The following is a 19,093-nucleotide window of genomic DNA, read 5'->3' on the forward strand; positions in this document are numbered from 1 at the left end:
TCGGATCATACAATTGACTATTAGCTACAAATACACATTTTGTTACTTCTCATGCTGATTTAATGTCTATCGTAACGACCCTTAGTTGATCTTTTTGTCAGTGTAGCTACTAATAAGACTTCTCTATCGTTTCGATGTTATTATTTATTGAATCTGACCGTTAGCAAATACAACATGATTCCTTTGTATTCCATCAAAACAATAAATAATTATATAAGTTATGATAGCGAGCCGCAACACTGTATATTTGTTAGTACATTGAATTGGCGAGAAATTGATATGCTGCAATCTCGTTATATTACGTAACAGGTAAAATTTCGGAATGATCGGCTTTTTATTTTCGGTAAAATATATTTGAATCAACAACTTAATCAGTCGCAATAGTTGAATTTGATTTACAAGTTTTAGTACAGCCCTGATACTCACAATATATGTAACGATTGTTGCTAATCGTGCATTCATAATTCCGATAATAGTTTCAATACTATTATCGAATTAGACATTATATTTAATCTTGAGATGAGTTTGAGCAATCTGCCGTCTGCGAAGTTCGCAAGTAATATCATTAGTCTGACATCTTTATGGAAGTTACACGCTTTCATATTTACCAAGACGTGAAATATTCCGTCAATGGTTTAGAAGTTGATGTTATTATCTTATTCTGGAGATCATTAAGGTATAAATTCGATGTTACTATAATAGTATGATATCGTTCTCTGTATAATTAACAGCATACAATAACTCCCTTTATATTGACATACCCGGGTAGTAATATTTATCTAACATGTCTTCAAGAAAACCTACTTATTCCGCATTTTATCATTGCTGGTGTTATGTAGATTAGTGAGCAATACTATGTAAACAAAAATACCACAAATGATTGTCTCTCATTATAGTAAATAACGAGTATTGTGTGATTAAAATGACAGGTGTTAGCTTCACATAATTATGTGGAACGATCGAAGCCTTCTTTAAGGTGTAAATCACTAACTTGCTCACATCCAAATACAACGCAGACTACAAAGACTATTTAAACAACAACTGAGGCTATATCAAAGCTCGATTTTAACACGCGTAAACTGCCATATCTTTGTTACTGACTACACTATACCATACTGATCGATCATGCAGCGGTACAACCAGTTATGTTTCGTTGGTATCGCTTACTATAATATTTTATTGATGATAATGACAACATTTTAGCATTTCAATACATAACATGAATAACAGTTAAACGATCGCATAAGTACAAGTGATAAGTAAAACTGAAATATTAACATCTATTTAGACAGTAAAGTTTAATGCCAATACAGGATGTAGAAGTATGCGTGTATCTGCACGTGTATCTGCATGTAAACGAATAACCGAAATATGTTCCTTTCAAAATTAGTTGATTGCCAGAATTAAGTGAACTTCTAAGAGTCCCAGCCAGAATCAAGTGAATAATAATAATAATTATTCTATAGCAATGTTAATAGTCACGGCGTTCTTGGCTGTGGCCTGGCGACCCTCGATTTTCTCTAGGTGATTTATATCTGTAAGTAAGAAAAACAATCATTTAAATACCGAGAAAATAAAATTTAAAATAATAAAATTTCTACTATTTCGAATTTAAAAAAAAGGCTACTGTAAGTGTAACCTAGCATCGCCTTCCTCGATTCTTCTTCTTCTTGACATTGGCGATCGTGAACGAGATCTAATAGAAAAAAGAAGACATTTATTACTCAATCCTTACTTCAAATATAATAATAATTAAAGTCAAATTTTTCATGAAATAATAAACAAATAAGGCATAACCCTTCCTATTTATAAAGTTGACGCTTCATTCTATGGATTTACCCATCTTTCGTAATTAGCAGGGAATACAGTAGTCGTAGCATGAAAAGATTTCGTCAGTGATGATCTAACATAATGGATGGGAAAACTATAGACCTGACGATAGTAGATTCATAGACATAGCTTTAAAACGCTGGTAAAGATGCAAGATGCAAGATGCAGGAAGTAGAGCAGTAGCATCCATCAATCGAGTAGAAAGTACTTGTAGCTGCTAGTTAATGACGAGACTTTCTACATCGCTTTAGTTGTATGAAGTATCTTCATTCGGCTGCCAACCAAATCTTAAATTTTTACTACCGGTTTTTATATTATGTCGACTTTTATAGATAAGGTGTTACTCCAATGATATAGAAAGGCAAGAAAGATCTGTTCAGCTAGCTTGCAAATGAAGAGATATAAGCGGAAGTCTCGCACTCGCATACTGATTAGCGAGAAGTAGCACGGCTGGTGAGGAGCTAGGCGGGCTGACACGACGATGTAGAACTGTATCACACGAGGTATGGCTTAATGAACAGTAACAACATGGGTAGAAATATTCGTAGACGGAAGAAAGAGGTAATAGTAGTGGGTAGTAGACGGTGAAAGCTAACTAAAGAGTGAATGCCTTTAATAAAGAACCCGAAAACAGTACCACAATTAACACTAAACCATATAAGAAAAATTGGCACTGACTATTTGATCAATTCCAGGTCAGCATGAAAAGCTGATAAAAATTATATTATACAGTATAACAAGGACTGCAATCACTGCTGATAATTAATTTAATAAGTAGCACTCGCGTAGCGTCTTGTTAGAAACCTACCGAGATCTATGACGTGACATGTATTTACCCCTCGATGGGGAATCGTGTCTTCCGTCACCCGTATCATACCGGTTTGTTTCATATTTCGGTCTTGAAGGTGAAACTGATCGTCTGCGCTGGTATCGTTCCTTCGATCGTGATCGTCTGTTGCGGTAGTCTGGCTCTACTCTTTCTCGATATGGTGAAAGTGAACGTCTGACAGCACCACGATCCCGCCTGTCGTCAAATCTATCTCTGGAGCCGGATCGACGACGAGGTGGTTTATCATACTTTTCCTTAGAGAAAGATCTTGAGCGCCTACTGGAATAGCGATCAGGTTCATTTCGGTTACCCCCATATCCACCACGATCTATATTTATGTGATAAACAACAAAGGTAAACACAGCAATTTAACGCGACCTATTAACAGAAATAAAGATTCTACAGTTTACTATTGCATTATCAGTTTATAGTATGATTTCAAGAAGCATTGTAATCACATAATTCGTAGAATATTGATCACATCATTATGTCATTTATATTACAGTTGCGGTACATTAATTCTTCAAGATTATGTAATTAATAGAGTTGAAAAGCTATTCTGGATGACTGTAATTAGCCTAATAATATAACAAATTTTTCTCTCTAAGGGTACTGTAACTGCAAATTACGCAATGGTCATAAATTAGAAATTTACAGTGATTGAATTAATCAAGTGCATCAAATCTGCTACTCACGTTACGTGTAGAGAGTAGAAGACATTGTAGGTATTGTACAGATAAATTATCGCTAACAGTAATAATTATAATTAATTAATTTGATATACAACTTTATTTAAGAAGGTGCAAAAATAAAAATCAACCTAATTTTATTTACATGTCTCTGGTCTGAATTATCGCGATAATCCATTTTTTACCTGCTCTACAAACTGGTACAGTTTGTATTGAGATACTGTCAATTATATTATTATTTATTTATTATACGCGTATATTTTATTGTACGGAACGGTTCAATACTTAAAATAATAGAATTAAACTATACATAACCCGCAGTAATATAATATCACTAATAGTCATCTGTAGAGATCTAGTACTAAGGCCAATCAATACTGTATATACAAAAGAATAGCAAACAACATTAACAAATGGTGGTATACAAGCCGAGCGAATAGTAAGAGATGATCGGATCGTACACAACAGTATTCTGTCATAGTTTTCAAGACTAGAAATTATCATATGGCAATAATGCGCAGTCACGTTTACATATACACGCACGTTGCATTACAATTTGACCATTTCTGAAGTACGGGTACGCTGGTAAAAAATGTCCATTAATGAGAATTACTAACCGCGATGACCTGTCGATCTCTTCACTGACGGATGAGAATCACCACGAGCAATTTCCACTCGAACGCGTGCTCCACATAGTCTTCTTCCATCCAATGCTTCAACTGCATCTTGTGCGTCTAGTGGATCATCAAATACCACAAAGGCAAAACCTGGCGGATTTCGAGCAATCCAAACATCTTTCAGAGGTCCATAGCGTGCAAACTCCTTTTCAATTTCGTGCTTAGCGGCGCCAGATCCTAAATTGCCGATGTAAACTCGCGTACGATCGGCCATTGTTACTCTTTTCGGCGATAAACTAACTACCCAACTGGAAAAGCTCAATATAGACTATACAAGAATTGTCCTGTACACAATTTTATATTCCAGATACGTAACTGCACTGGCTAATCGAGTTAATTTCGTCGCAAAACAGCACAGCTTTGGATAAAAGATGAATCTAAAAATAGAGAATACGATACTTGTAAATAGAAATCGTTATACTGTATCTGTAAATCATTGAATAATAATAATAATAATAATAATAATAATAATAACAATAATATAATGATCAAAAGACTTGACATTTATCATGGCTTAATCAATTATAGAAATGGAGTAATTGCTAGTTAAAATAACGGTCAAAGGCGATGTACTGCATTGCTCAGATGGCTAGACGTTTTACTAATTTCCATTACAATCTATTTTAGTGCGTTTACTGTAGCAAATACAGAAAGTTGGACTTGCTGACTTCAGTTGCTGTACTGTACAGCAGAAATTGACCAGAATCATAAAGTCATGGATTAAACATGCTTAGCAAGAAATGGAAGCGTTCACAAGACTCAAGTCTCTTCCACACTGGATATGTTATTATCCTAACAGTAAATAAACCATGCTCGTCAAAGCAGAGCCTCTATAACACTAGATATTCACCTTAATATGAAGTATCGAATTGCGCTTACGTTTATAGTCAATAGTGACTTTTTGTAACGGTATATACTGTATATATATATTTTATCTTCTACCCTACAGTACAGTACAGCATGAAGAGAGATAGACTTCAAGCGCTAGTCATCGTCCTGTTTGATATTTGATTGCAAACACTTCACTAGCATCATGCACATGTGGTTCAAATTGTATGATAAAGACACTATAATAAGTAAGGAAGAAAGGCAAAAATTAAACGTTTATGTTATTCTATAATATGATCGATTGAAAAAAGGATCAATGAAAATTGATGCAAAACCATACAGTAGAATAAGCGTTCATTCAGTTTTGCCTAATTGGCTTGTACTTGAAAATTCCATAAAGCATAAAATACAAGTCCATTTTTAGTTCTAGTCATAGTCATCAGTATTCTGGCTAAAGGAAATCAACGTTGATGAAACTCAAGTTGTGTTACAGTATTTCAATTCAAAGTTTAGATAGATATTTTAAATGTTTCTTGGCGGAAAGAGCAGGAAGAAAGAGAAATTTTCATTGTTATATTGGACAGTGAAATGTTGAAAAAGCACTCAAGGAAAAAAAAAAAGTGATAACCTATTTTCCCCTACTTTTACACAACACAGAAAGGAGATAAAATATTAGGTATTACTCAGATAGAGCAATTTATTCAAGGCTACCTATGTAATTAGCGCAAACAAGAGGAGTAAGCACCGCCACAAGCCGAAAAGTCTTGATACTTTGTGATCTGTTCGGCCCAAGATTGAAAAACTGATGCTTTTCTTCCACCACAAGACCGCTGATGGTAGTTGCTACTGAGGCCCCCCACCTGCGCACAATGAAGCCCAGTCATGCACCGTGTTTCCGCCGCTCCCATTCAGCATGCAATATGTATTAGCATATTGACCATAACGTTTTAGGTGTTTGAGTATCGCTACTATCATCACTATGCGCGGGCGCCATTACACTGAGTATTGTGAGTGACTTACCGTCATACAGCGTAACAGAGTACAGTGTACAGTATCAATTCGTTTCTCCATGATACTGTACTGTACAGTGTACTGTACTGTAGACAAAATCATTGCTGGTGCAGTGCCGTACTGGAAGTCTAATACTACAGTATAGTACTGTACTGTACATTGTTCCGCTCTCTGGAAATGGCGATGGCTATGGCTCTGTAGCTATTTTCGGATTTATAGTACACAACCGTGCTTGCATCTTCCTTCTTATTCACTCCAAAAACATGGGTGTATGGTGAGCTAGGATATGGTCAAAACATCATTTTAAAAACTTACTAAATTGAGTAAATTGGGATCAACTTCTAAAATGTTACTCCATCGCCCTAAAATGCATGCTTGTGTTTATCATGTTTTGGACGGACAGATATTCCCCCTCTTTCGCCAAAATAGTGTGGCAAACACTTCGCTATGACAGACTAACAGTACTATAGTTAGTAGGGTATGCCGATGATCGATTCGAATTGGCTGATTTTTTCGATGGGTCTATGGGTCTGTAGCTATTTTCGGAGTTATAGTACACAACCGTGTTTGCATCTTCCTTCTTATTCACTCCAAAAACATGGGTGCGTGGTGAGCTAGGATATGGTCAAAACATTATTTTAAAAACTTACTAAATTGAGTAAATTGGGATCAACTTCTAAAATGTTACTCCATCGCCCATAAAATGCATGCTTGTGTTTATCATGTTTTGGACGGACAGACATTTCCCCTCTTTCACCAAAATAGTGTGGCAAACACTTCGCTATGACAGACTAACAGTACTATAGTTAGTAGAGTATGCCGATGATCGATTCGAATTGGCTGATTTTTTTCTAAATTAAGGAAATAAATATATGAATCGTTGACAATGTTGTGAATACGATGTTAATCATGGACGGTATTGTAAATTCCCCAAATAAATATTACGTTGAATCTTAGTATCGGTTATGTACCAAGTTCTACTTACAAACAGTTATATAAGATCGTAGATGTAATTATTATTATTATTTAAATTAGTACCAGTTATTTCGAAATCAGACACGGAAAATCCATACTAAGTAGCCATTTTTCGATATTGACGGCCTCATATGGTAAGAAAAGTTCGTCTGTCTGACTGAAGAGTAATATAGCTGGACAAAGTGGATATTAGGCATTAGTTATGTACTAGTGGACAATAATGTCCTCTGAACCTGGACCATGGATATATAGTACAGTACGCTGTCTAAAGATATCTCGATATTAAGTACCACAGTATCAGTACCAGATGATACCGTATAATATAGCATACAGTATACTATACAGATACTGACGGACTTTTGAATAATACTAACTTATACTGTGGTATGCATCTTCTGTATCTGTTTTCTTAATCACGACTATTAACTCAAAAAAATTTATGAAGCTATAGAACTGCTTTCAAGCAGAACTTAGCAAAATAGACTAAGAATCAATGAAATATTACTCCATTTAGCAATTTGAAATCGAATATCTAACAGTTTAAGATCAAGACGATATAAAGGTTAATGTCCGACCGTCCAAGTACAGTGCAACACAGTACATTGTGCGCATGCCTTGACTTCACGTGCACTGTACTGTATGAAACCCAACTCAACTTATACTGTACTGTATACACTACAGTATTAACTTAACTGATGCAGCAATCATGTCGTCATCGTAATTATTCATTATTATTATTTATTTTAATAATGTAATTCCTCTTCTTTTATTATTACAGTATATTGATGATCATAATTAAGGTTAATTAATACCTGATCTCCGATGTCTCGGATCAAGTGCGTTACTTTTATTACTCGTACAGGTTAAATGTTAGTCTTGATAGATTGAGCGTAAGAAAACTTTAGTGCCTGAGCGCTTGCATCTTTATACAATATGAAAACAACTTCATAGTGGCATATCAAGAGCCGAGAGCGAGAGAGAATATTGCTGTTTCTTCTCCTTTGAATGAAAATCGAATCGACATCGTCAATCGATAAATTAGTCTTACCACTATCGTCTAGAAGAATTCTTCATCTACCATAATATAAAATCCTTCTGATTGACTGACTCCTATATACTGCAGGTCAATCAGATAGGAGTACACAAATCAGTCCATGATTGAGCGTTAACTTACACTCAATACAGCTATATATACGAGTATAGTAGACGAATTAAACATAGTAATTTCAAGTGACTGAGGCCTTTCACCATATCGACCATGGCTACCAGTCCAAGCGGTGCTGATGTTATCGAATTCAACATTTATTTACCGGATGGCAGGCGTAAAGCCATCGGCTGCGAAGGAAACTTACGCATTAAGGTGATCGTAACGATTCAATTACCTAAGCCTTATCCATTGCAAAGATTGTGCTATTGTTCATTTTGATAGTACTGTACAGTGTATAAACTAAACGCTAGTTGGCACCTTTAAGTAATAGAATGAGATATTTGATACCAAAGGAGATTATCAAGTCACTACATGATCTAAACTTGTACAATTATACAATACTATTTTACAGCAGGTTATCTACTGTACTCCTTGATGATGACAGTATATACGAGCAATGACATATTTATAAAAATTTCTATATTAATTTCGCTATAATAGTCATACTGCACCAACAAACTGTCGCAGAATGATTAAAATAGGCAATAAAGAATTTCGATTTAGATCATTTAATTTCAATTTTTTTTTTCCGTATACTGTCTGTCATGTTACAGACAGCGTTAACTTGCAACTCTACGTATAGTCATCTTTTCACAACCTACGAATCCCAGCCTTTATTAGAACTTAATGAAATGATCAATATTTGCTAACGATTGTCTATTTTAGGCCTTACTTAGGAGAGTCTTGTCTAAGACATTTCTTTCATCTAATTTTGCAATGGCCTACAAGTATTTTGCTATCCAAGCTCGCTATTCTAATGAAGAAAAGTACTGCTGGCTTTCACCTAATACCACAATTAATGCGATCTTTGAAGACCTCAATAAGCAGAAAGATGTCAAGTAAGTTGGAAAATAAACAGTATTGCAAAATGATTCTTGGCATATTAAAAACTGTAATCAACGAGATATTATCAGTATGACGTTAATAGTATTAGTTATTTATACGTATGAACATGAAAGAGATAGCAATTGCCACAGTACTAACTCTGCTGCTCTGTAACACTTCTGCACAAATATACTGTACTTACTAACCTCACTTACTCTACTACTGTATATGTGCTCGTATGCATGTACTAGATCTTCATCGATTGTAATATACTTTGCAAGTGTCTAAATGTTAGTGTCAAGTTAAAAGAGTAGTCTTGCTTTTCTGTAAGGAAAGTAAATTAAGAAAACTCAGAAATGATCTGTCTTTCTATACATCTATTACGCATGTTAGGTATTATTTAAGAATTAGATTTCATCCCGATGATTTACTTGAACTGAGTACCAGTGACAACTCCGTTTTCCTACTTTATTACGAGCAGGTAAAATTTGATATTTGCTATCTCAAAAATAGTAATTTTTCATAATTCTGTGATATAGACTTCAGTCTTTGTCTATATACAATCTTAAATTGAGTTTATCATTATCTCAACAATGCTATGCATATCTTCTAGCAAACCTTCCTTGAAAATTATCAGTTTACTGATAAAAATGTATTTTACAAAGATAATTTCATGTTGATTGCGTTGTATCTTATTATATTGAAAACCTGCTACTATTATCATCAAATGCTATACAAATACTCCTAATATCATCGGATGATAAGATTATTTGATATTAAAGCATTGGTATTCGATCGAATTCTGTACAAAGTACCATTTTCAACTACAGTTGGTATTAGGATGAATGGTACTACAGAATGATTAGTAGCTTATAGTTAATCAGACCTTGTATACAGGTCCGAAGAATCCCTATCAAAGACCGATTTATCTGCTTAAAAAAAGCGTATTATTGAATAGATATATAAATACAAATTTAGATTGCATAATGTATTATTAAAGATAAATAACCTATTTCGTAATAGATGCTGTGGTGTTTTAGGTAACTTCCTGTACAGTGCGTATACTGTAATATATTACACGATATTAAAATATACTATATGTTACAACAAGTGTATTACAGCAAGCAGATAATTTCATATAGATAGTTAGCATTAGGGATTCTAATAATCATGAAATAATCAAGTAATCCCTCTTAATATTGTACACTAGATGATATTTAGTCTTCATATAAATTCTTGCTCTATGCCGATTACATCATTTACACCATTTTTGAGTGGCTCAACTACGAAATGCAGATTTTCAACATACGTCAATGTCAACGGTAAAATTATGATAATATTATCATAATCAAAGTGTTTTTGATCACTAGTTTTTAAAGAGTTAATTAATTTAAAGGACGAATGTCTATCCATATCACCTCACATTATTGCGATATGAAATATACTGTATAGGCAGTACGCGTATATGAATACGTTACGTATTCTATAAAACATTACTTTACTTTCCATTGCCTCATCTTATACTATGTTTGCGGCAATATTGCTAGCCGTACTTTATCTCATATGATAAGAAGTCCTTACCTGCTTTCGACGTTATTACTCTCTAGGTAAGGAACGACTATTTAAACGAGTACAGTAGTAAAATATCTACCGAAAATGCAATCAAACTTGCGGTTCTACAAATGAGGTATGCTATGTCGTAACACCTTCACAATTGATAAATTGTAAATCCTGCCGCAGTGCTTCATCATTTAATTGTGAATTATTTAAAATACGTTTGTTTTCCTATAATTTTATCTGTAATGCTGTAATCGTAATATATTAATCATGCATATAAATAGGTGTCTTTTCAAGCATTTAACTCAATCTGCTTTGGAAAAGAAAGGAAATTTTGAATTAATAGAGTTAGTATCTACAAAAAAGTCTTTCTCTAATTATTAACGTAGTTGTTTCGCCTTCATACTTCCTGTACTAATATTGAATATCTGGTTGATGTAAATGTCATCGTTCCACTTTCGTATATCTACGTTACCACTTTATTATCATCACAGAAAAGACTATGGCTTGCACAAATTTTTACCGCAACGTATCATTGATTCTTTCAAAGTAATATTACTTTCAAGATTATAATATTCCCAATCTTTTATACTCGATTTATGCACATTTTTCATTACTAAGAGTGTTTCAACTTGCAGTCCAAAAAAGTTTTAAGGAAGTCCATCCAGCAAGAATTTAAAAACTATGTCGATGTTACGCCTGCAGAGTGTGCTTTAAAATTTTGCCATTCTGTCCTTACGGTGCATCCATACGATATGGAATCCTTTAAATGCACGTTACAGGTTAAACAACTTTTAGAATAATTGCAATATTTAGCAGTCGAAGGCTTCTCGCTTATTCTTTGTTAAGATATCTCCATTGTATATATAATCTTAATCTTAATGTAAGTAAAATCTTAACTATGGTCAACTGTCCGCTTTAGGCTGGATTATCAATCAATGTTAGTGTTTGTATTGGTATTCACGTTGGCATTGGCTACGCCACTGATAATTTGAATTCTGTAAGATCTCGCCTGGCCTGTTACTCACTTGTCTATAAGATTTACGTCATATATAAATAAATACTAATATATAAAATATGAATTTATTTCAGAATGGAATAAGCCGTTACTGAACTAGAATTGCTACTTATTTTTGAAATTGTAGACATCATTACTTACAAAATTCGAGAATATAAGAACTATACAGGCAAAAACTACATCTGAAGGCTCTGGACTACTAATTTTAAAGTTAAAAACTTCAGCAAAGGTGATAGACCACCATATACTGTGATATTATTTTGCATATTTAAAGGCTGTAGCCTGCTATGAGTAGTGATAATCGATTTATATTAGTGGTTAGGGATATGGTTATAACGACATCATTAAAATATTTTTAGGCAATAGTAATCGGTACTGCCAATGTTGAGATTGCTTCTGATATGGCAGATCTTACTGAAGGTTACTGTTGCTTTTATAAAAAGATCAAAGATGGTTCGGTTTCTTCAGGTAAGTACTTACAATGCCCACAGCCTCACTAGACTATAATGTATCACATTTACGAAGAGTATGTATGCTTTCTGTCTTACCATTTTGTTATTATTGCTATTCAGTTGATGCTTTGGAGGAGGGTTCGAAAGGTGGTGGACTGTAAGTTGGATAGTCTTGCAAATGAGATTGTTAATTGTATAGTTTAAATAAAAATGACGATCAAACATAAAGTATAATAACTTGCGCCTTCTTCTATAGCTCTAACAGAAGTACTTTAGTTTACTCTGACGGTAAGATATAGCTTTAATTCCTTTTCTTATTAGTAATTTTTATATTGTTTAGTAAATTAGTGATTGCTTTTAATGCTCAACGAGTGATAATACATTTATAGAAGAAGATGAAGATGAAGATGACTATGAAACTATTGAAAATCTAAATCAGCGGCCTGGCAATCAAGGTAAATGTTCTTGTAAAGTTTTATTACACGTATAATACGAAAGCAGTGATAAAAAAATTGTGGTTGATACCGATGTAATACCTGGATAATAGGCGAGAGTTTTGCGATTGATCCGGAAAGGATTAAATTTGATCGGATTATCGGTGAAGGACAATTTGGTGATGTATTCTGTGGAACTTTTCAGTCAAAGGTTATCTAATTGAACAAATTAATATCTCCTCTGATATTTATTAGCGTTTATTTGGACTAACAGGTTAAAGTATTCGTTGTTTCATGCTATAGGATAGTCAAAATCTGGAAGTAGCTGTTAAAACTTGTAAAGACACTGGAACAACGAAAGATAAATTTTTGGATGAAGCATGTAACGCACTATTAAAAATTCGTTTTTTTCGTAAGTTATTCAAATTGTTTGATTTTGATTGTTCTCTATTTTAGATTCCATGACTCGTTTCAATCACTCGAATATTGTTCGCTTAATTGGTATTCATACCGGACAACCGGTGTTTATCGTGATGGAATTAGCTAAATATGGAGAGGTTACCAACTGAAGCTTATTATACAGTCGACACGTACTATTGCATTAATTTTATTACACATCACTAGTTTGTGGCATCGTTGAGTGACATCACATTCTAAATTGAATAGCTTAAATAGTCCATGTGTACGTCTTATGGTAAGCTAACTATTTCATACTAATCACCTCTGTATTTTATAGATGCGATCGTATTTACAAAAGTTTGATGATCAAATTAGTGAAAATGCTCTAGTTCGTTTCGCGATACAATTATGCTCATCACTCGAGTATTTAGATTCGCAAAGATTCGTTCACAGAGATATCGCAGCAAGAAATTGTTTGGTATTTGAGCATGATTTAATGAAATTAGCTGATTTTGGTTTATCTAGATTGATTGATGATGAGACTTTTTACTACAAATGTAAGTCGGAATTCTAATGTACTGTATCTGTATCAACTCACGTAATTTCAAAATTGCTGAGCAAATATATATTGGTTTCAAACATGTCTAAAATATAATAGCTACCCAACTTAAACTTCCTATTAAGTGGATGGCTCCAGAATCGATCAATTTCCGTAAATTTTCCTCTGCTAGTGATGTATGGATGTATGGTGAGTCATGTAATACTGATAAATATTGTACATCAAGATTCCGTTTACAACTTCTGATCTAATATCCCTGAAGATTACATAACGAGAACAATACTTCAACTTATCTTAGGAAATATCACTTTAATATATCACCATCTTATATAGCCTATATGATTCAATGAAATGATTATAAATGTGTAGGCATATGTGTTTGGGAGATCATGTCTCGGGGATTGAAACCTTTTCAATCCGTTAAAAATAGTGATGTAGCTAGGATAATTGAAAATGGTGAACGTCTACCGAAACCCGCGGACTGTCCACCATCTATGTATCAGATCATGCTAGAGTGTTGGTCGTATGACCCTGCCCAAAGGCCTACCTTCAGTGAAGTATTAACAAAGCTAAAGTATGCTACAGTCTGCTAAATTGTTATAATCTGTGTGAAAGTACACCATACCGATTTAAAATCACTATTCCTCCATTAGATTGCACTATGGAACTCGTAAAATATCAGGTAGGTTGGTAATTTAGAACATGAATATTTCGATGAGTTCTAAGAAATACCGATTATCGGAAGCTATGATTCGTACTACAGCATATCCGGAGACGGGTTTTATCCAGTTTTTACTTTAAATGTAATATCGCAATTACCACGCAAGAATTTCTCAAAATTAAAACCTAACGAAATCTTTCATCTATAAATAAGCAAAATCAACAATTAATCCGCCGCCGAAGGTGATTTAGCTGCATACGATTTTTCAGTTATTTACTGATAATGTATTTAAATTAAATAAGGATACATGAATTGGTTGAGTATGAAAAATGTATTTTATTCCAGCCAAATCGTCCAGAACTTAAGGAGTTAAACTTAGGAAATGCTGCTGAAACCTCGTCTAGTCCACCCAAAAATGCAGACTCGGTAAAATCAAGAATGAGCCGAAAAATTTCATCGGTATGGATTAATCGTTTACATTGATTACAGTCGGATTTAGATTTATGTAAGTAATACTGGATCCTATTACTTTACTTCAGACTGTAAATGTACAAGCAGCGGCCTCAAATTACGAGGATGTAAAATGGTTACAATCAAAATTATCCGAGCCCAAATCTGAAGAGTCAATTGTACGGATAAGATGTAGAAACAGTAATTATATGGGTATTTTAAGAATGATGCATATTTTTTAAATCCTTACACTCGCATGTTTTATTATTCGCTTAAATTATAGCAGCAAGATAATACTGAAAAGCAAGAGAGGAGCGAAACGAGCTCTGAAATAAGCGTTAGTAAACCACTTTATACAAGATTTATTGCTTCTCCATACATCTTAGTAACTAGATCACAGCTTGCTTAGCCACACTTGCTAATTGAGTATTCTACCGAGTATTTAAATTACAGTACTAATACCTCTTTTGCAGGTAAATCAACAAAGTTCCATCGCTACTCCGTCGGCTCCAGATAATATCAGAGATGCATGTATTGCTATAACTACGGAGCTAGTACAAAGCGTTGTTAAATTAAATAAGCAGTCAAAGCTAGCAACTATGGAAGAGTGTGGATTACTTATTAAGGTTGTATCTTAATAAATTAACTTGCTATTCATCGTTGCATGCAGAACTTAAGCGATAACTCATCAAGGGTATATTTAATGCTATACACTTTGCAGGCGGTAGGTAGTGCCACAAAAAATTTATTGGACAAAGTGGAAGAAGTAAAGTTACATTTGCCACCAGCAGCTCGAAAAGAGGCAAGTATATTGTTGCTATTATACTGTATGTTTGCAAGAAGTATCAATTTCGTACGATTAACTTTAATATCTGATACAGGTTGAAATGAGTAGTGAAATTGTCTCGACGGATGCTATAGGCCTTGTCACGAACTTTAAGCTAGCACAAAAATCTGTTTCGACCAATTTGTACGATGAGTATATTAAATTGATGCTACAATCTGCTCACGTGTTAGCGATCAATGCTAGGCAGTTGCTTAGTGTCATTAATGAAGTATAATAATATTGAAAGTGACGCTCATCGATGTTCATACGCGTAAATTAATCATCAGTTGAATGAGAATAATATCCTCTATTGATTCTACATCAAGTGAGATCAATTTTTTTTATATCATCATTAATAATGTCATATTATGGCACAGCTACGAATTTTTTTAATATCAAAACAAGGGTATCTACTTTTATGGCTTGCATTGTATAAATTTTAGATTACTGCACTATTTTTTTATTGCCTGTATGTCATTAAAATTGTTCACGTCAAGATCAAGCTCAATTGATTATTTTCTGTACTGTATTCTGTACCGACAAGAAGATTGCTGTGATAATCGATCTTCAATCTCAATGTTGTAGTTGATTTTCATTCTGTTCGCTTTCTTAATATCACAAAATGATGATCATGATTGATCATAGCCACTCTATATTACCAATGCTTTAAAAATATGCATTTGATATAAATTCTATTGACATACGAATTTTGACACAAATTGAGCCTACGTTGCTAAGAAGTAATGCAAAATTAATTCAATCTATCCAGTGATTGGATGATATGGGACTTGGTGTAACAACTACTCAGTAACAAGAGACAATTGCCATTCCATCTAACAAACCATACGAATATTATATTCTATAAATAAATTTATTATAACCAAGTTCATATGGTCATATATTCTGTTGACAACAGGATAATACATTGTGGTCCTCAATTCTAATACGTATGTTCTAACGCTGTGTGAACTTATGTGCTCATTTTGAGAGATATTGCTGTACGGTGTGCAGTGGAACAGCATTGCAACTCAAGACCCTTGACGAAAGATTGAAGTATCGGCAACGAATGTGTTTACCTGTTTACCGTAATACTGCTTTATTAAACAAGTATGCAATCCGAATTTCAGTATTATACAGTACTGCACTATTTCTAGATCATCTATATCATACATAGTACAATCGTCTGCAAACTTGCAAACGCTGTTGTTGTTATCGTCATCTGATTTAGCTGGATATTCTCGACAGTTTTCGATCAAATTAAGTATCTTCAAAATAACAGACATTGTACATTATTGCGAATTACCAAAAACTCCATCATCTACTGGTCCAAACATTCTCTTATAAATTGAGCAATCCTTTTATATTTATTTAATTAATTTCATAAAAGGCAAACCACCCGCTTTACTGCACTTTGCTTTTGGATAGGGGAGTCTCTAGGTTACTCAACCTCATGGGTGTAGAAGAGTGCACACTGTACAGTACTGTACATTCAAGCTTATGAAACAGTACGTAACACTTTAAGTTTGACCTAACCATGTACGTAACACTTGAAGTTTGACCTAACCATGTACGTAACACTTGAAGTTTGACCTAACCATGAACGTAACACTTGTAGTTTGACCTAACCATGAACGTAACACTTTTAGTTTGACCTAACCATGAACGTAACACTTGTAGCTTGACCTAACCATGCATTAACTACAGTCCAGTAGGCCACTACAAATAATATTCGTCTGACGCAACTGCACAGTGTACAGTGTACAGTACAGTAGCAGATTTTATACACAGCTCTTTGTACAGTACTGTACAGTACTGTAGTGTACTGAACGTACAGTACAGTAACCATGCAGTCGGTCATACAGTACAGTATGATGTAATCTACAGTACAATCTGCAGACCCTAATAAAAGGACTTGTACTGTACTGTACATCTCTAGTATTTACTGTGTGTTACACTGTATTAATGAATAGTACAAGTCCCTGTTAGTAGCAACAAGGTAAAGGAAGATCACTCTGATAGGACTACTACATCTCTAGTATTTACTATGTGTTCTACTGTATTAATGTACTGTACAGTATAAGTCCCTGTTAGTAGCAACCAGATAAAAGAAAGAAAAGCACTCTGGTATCATCCAAACGCCTATTGCCATCCTGTTGACTACAGTACTGTATAGTGTACAGTACATGAACGATAGTACTGTACACTGTAGCGTACAGTTGGTACAGTAGGGCGGTACTAGGGACGTACCGCTCTGGTACTAGACCAAATTGACGCAAGCGCAATCTCTCTTCAGCAGACGACGATAGCAACGACATAGCTGCTAAACAACCAGTTCTAAAGATTTCAACATGGCCGAAATTGATAAACGTTCGGAATCCAGTCTACAAATTGGTGGTTGTGAAGGACCTGAAGCTATGTACGTTAAGTTAATAGCGAATGATGGCCACGAATTTATTATTAAGCGAGAGTTTGCCTTAACATCGGGAACAATTAAAGCGATGCTTAGCGGCCCAGGTAATAGAACAACAATCGGTTCAATGACATCTTGCTTAGCTTTAGACTTGCACTTTGTACGCTGTCAATCAGGCTATAACCTCTTGATTTATTTTATTTGCTTGTTGTTATTGTTGATTATATTCGTCGTCTCATCCACTTTACCATTCAATATTGAGAAATGTAGTTGCTCTAATTCTTCCTTGACTTTCGTCGTCATGTTGCCAAGTCATGATGAAAGTTAATTGAATCCGATTTGAATTTGTTTTTAGGCCAATTTAGTGAAAATGAAACAAATGAAATTCGATTTCGTGATATACCGTAAGTGTTGTGCATGTCTTGTCTATGAAAGTGAAATTTAAATCGTTGTTGACAGCACCCATGTTCAATCATCTTGTCAAAATGATACCATTAATTCGGGATCAGATTGTAGAATTATCATTGGCGTAGTCTTATAAATACAGTTATTGACAACGGATAAGTAAAACTAGTTACCGACTTCCAGTATGTACAGCATGTTGCTATTTTACTCAAGTTTACAACGTTAGAAACTCTCTGTTCAATTTAAATTCTATCACAGTCAACAAGTAAAAAGGATACATGTTGCAATCTTAGTCGGCAATGCTTTACTATCTCATTTACTTCCTTTCTAATTGTCACTTTCAACTCATTTTCTGTAGATCTCATGTCTTAAGTAAAGTATGCACCTACTTTACTTATAAGGTCAAGTATACCAACAGCGGAAATGAAATTCCGGAATTTGTTATCCAACCTGAGATAGCACTAGAACTACTCATGGCTGCCAATTTTCTCGATTGTTAGAATCTGTGTCAAATAGAATGTATTTGTAATATGAAATTGAGTCACTTATCGTGACGGATTCAACTATTCAACTTTTCTACACTGTACTTTTACTTGCACTCATAATTTCCATGTTGTTCTAAGACCATCATATTTAGATTGTTTGATGTCTTTGCAAAATTTAATATGACTCCGGTTTTTACCAGACTTTTATTAAGTTCACTTTACAAGTATTTATCTTTGTAAGAGAATAGCTATTCTGCACGTAACAAAATTATCATCTCCTGTTATTATAATGTGATTGATATGAAAGAATTTGCTAGCAAGTTTTTCGAAAGGATTGTTGCAAATCAAATAGGATAACTAGTTGACTTACTGCAGTGTAAGCATATGGCTGATATTACTTTATACATTTACTTGCTGTCTTTCCTTTCGATATTAATGTTATGATAGATAATCAAATATGTTATTAACGCATTTTGCCTATTTTGAGATGTTACATATACTACGCCATGGAATTAAGTCAATACTTTTAGTACGCGTCATATATTGCTACAGATTGTGTAGTAGTC

At 34.2% G+C, this 19,093-nt stretch overlaps 3 protein-coding genes across 3 annotated transcripts; 2 read left to right on the forward strand and 1 right to left on the reverse strand.

The window, feature by feature from the left end:
• Nucleotides 1-1,173: 1,173 nt before the first annotated feature.
• Nucleotides 1,174-4,239, reverse strand: TRIADDRAFT_64092 (expressed hypothetical protein; the record flags this gene model as incomplete). Its single annotated transcript, XM_002114392.1, has 4 exons — nt 1,174-1,535; nt 1,640-1,696; nt 2,639-2,987; nt 3,966-4,239. 4 exons carry the CDS (start codon nt 4,237-4,239, stop codon nt 1,472-1,474), a joined length of 744 nt encoding a protein of 247 aa, XP_002114428.1. The 3' UTR covers nt 1,174-1,471.
• An 8,214-nt stretch (nt 4,240-12,453) lies between these two features.
• On the forward strand, nt 12,454-13,883 carry TRIADDRAFT_27547 (uncharacterized protein; the record flags this gene model as incomplete). The annotated part of the gene is made up of 6 exons (XM_002114070.1): nt 12,454-12,543; nt 12,636-12,714; nt 12,789-12,889; nt 13,069-13,288; nt 13,390-13,479; nt 13,660-13,883. Coding segments are annotated over 6 exons (804 nt in total), but the record flags the coding sequence as incomplete, so codon positions are not given.
• Nucleotides 13,884-17,575: 3,692 nt separating this feature from the next.
• Nucleotides 17,576-18,827, forward strand: TRIADDRAFT_37956 (expressed hypothetical protein; the record flags this gene model as incomplete). The annotated part of the gene is made up of 3 exons (XM_002114071.1): nt 17,576-17,741; nt 17,993-18,041; nt 18,401-18,827. The coding sequence occupies 3 exons, from the start codon at nt 17,576-17,578 to the stop codon at nt 18,540-18,542; spliced, it is 357 nt and encodes a 118-aa protein (XP_002114107.1). The 3' UTR covers nt 18,543-18,827.
• Between the last annotated feature and the right edge of the window lie 266 nt (nt 18,828-19,093).

This window comes from Trichoplax adhaerens, genomic scaffold (genome assembly GCF_000150275.1).
Source record: "Trichoplax adhaerens TRIADscaffold_7 genomic scaffold, whole genome shotgun sequence".
Lineage (NCBI taxonomy): Eukaryota > Metazoa > Placozoa > Uniplacotomia > Trichoplacea > Trichoplacidae > Trichoplax > Trichoplax adhaerens.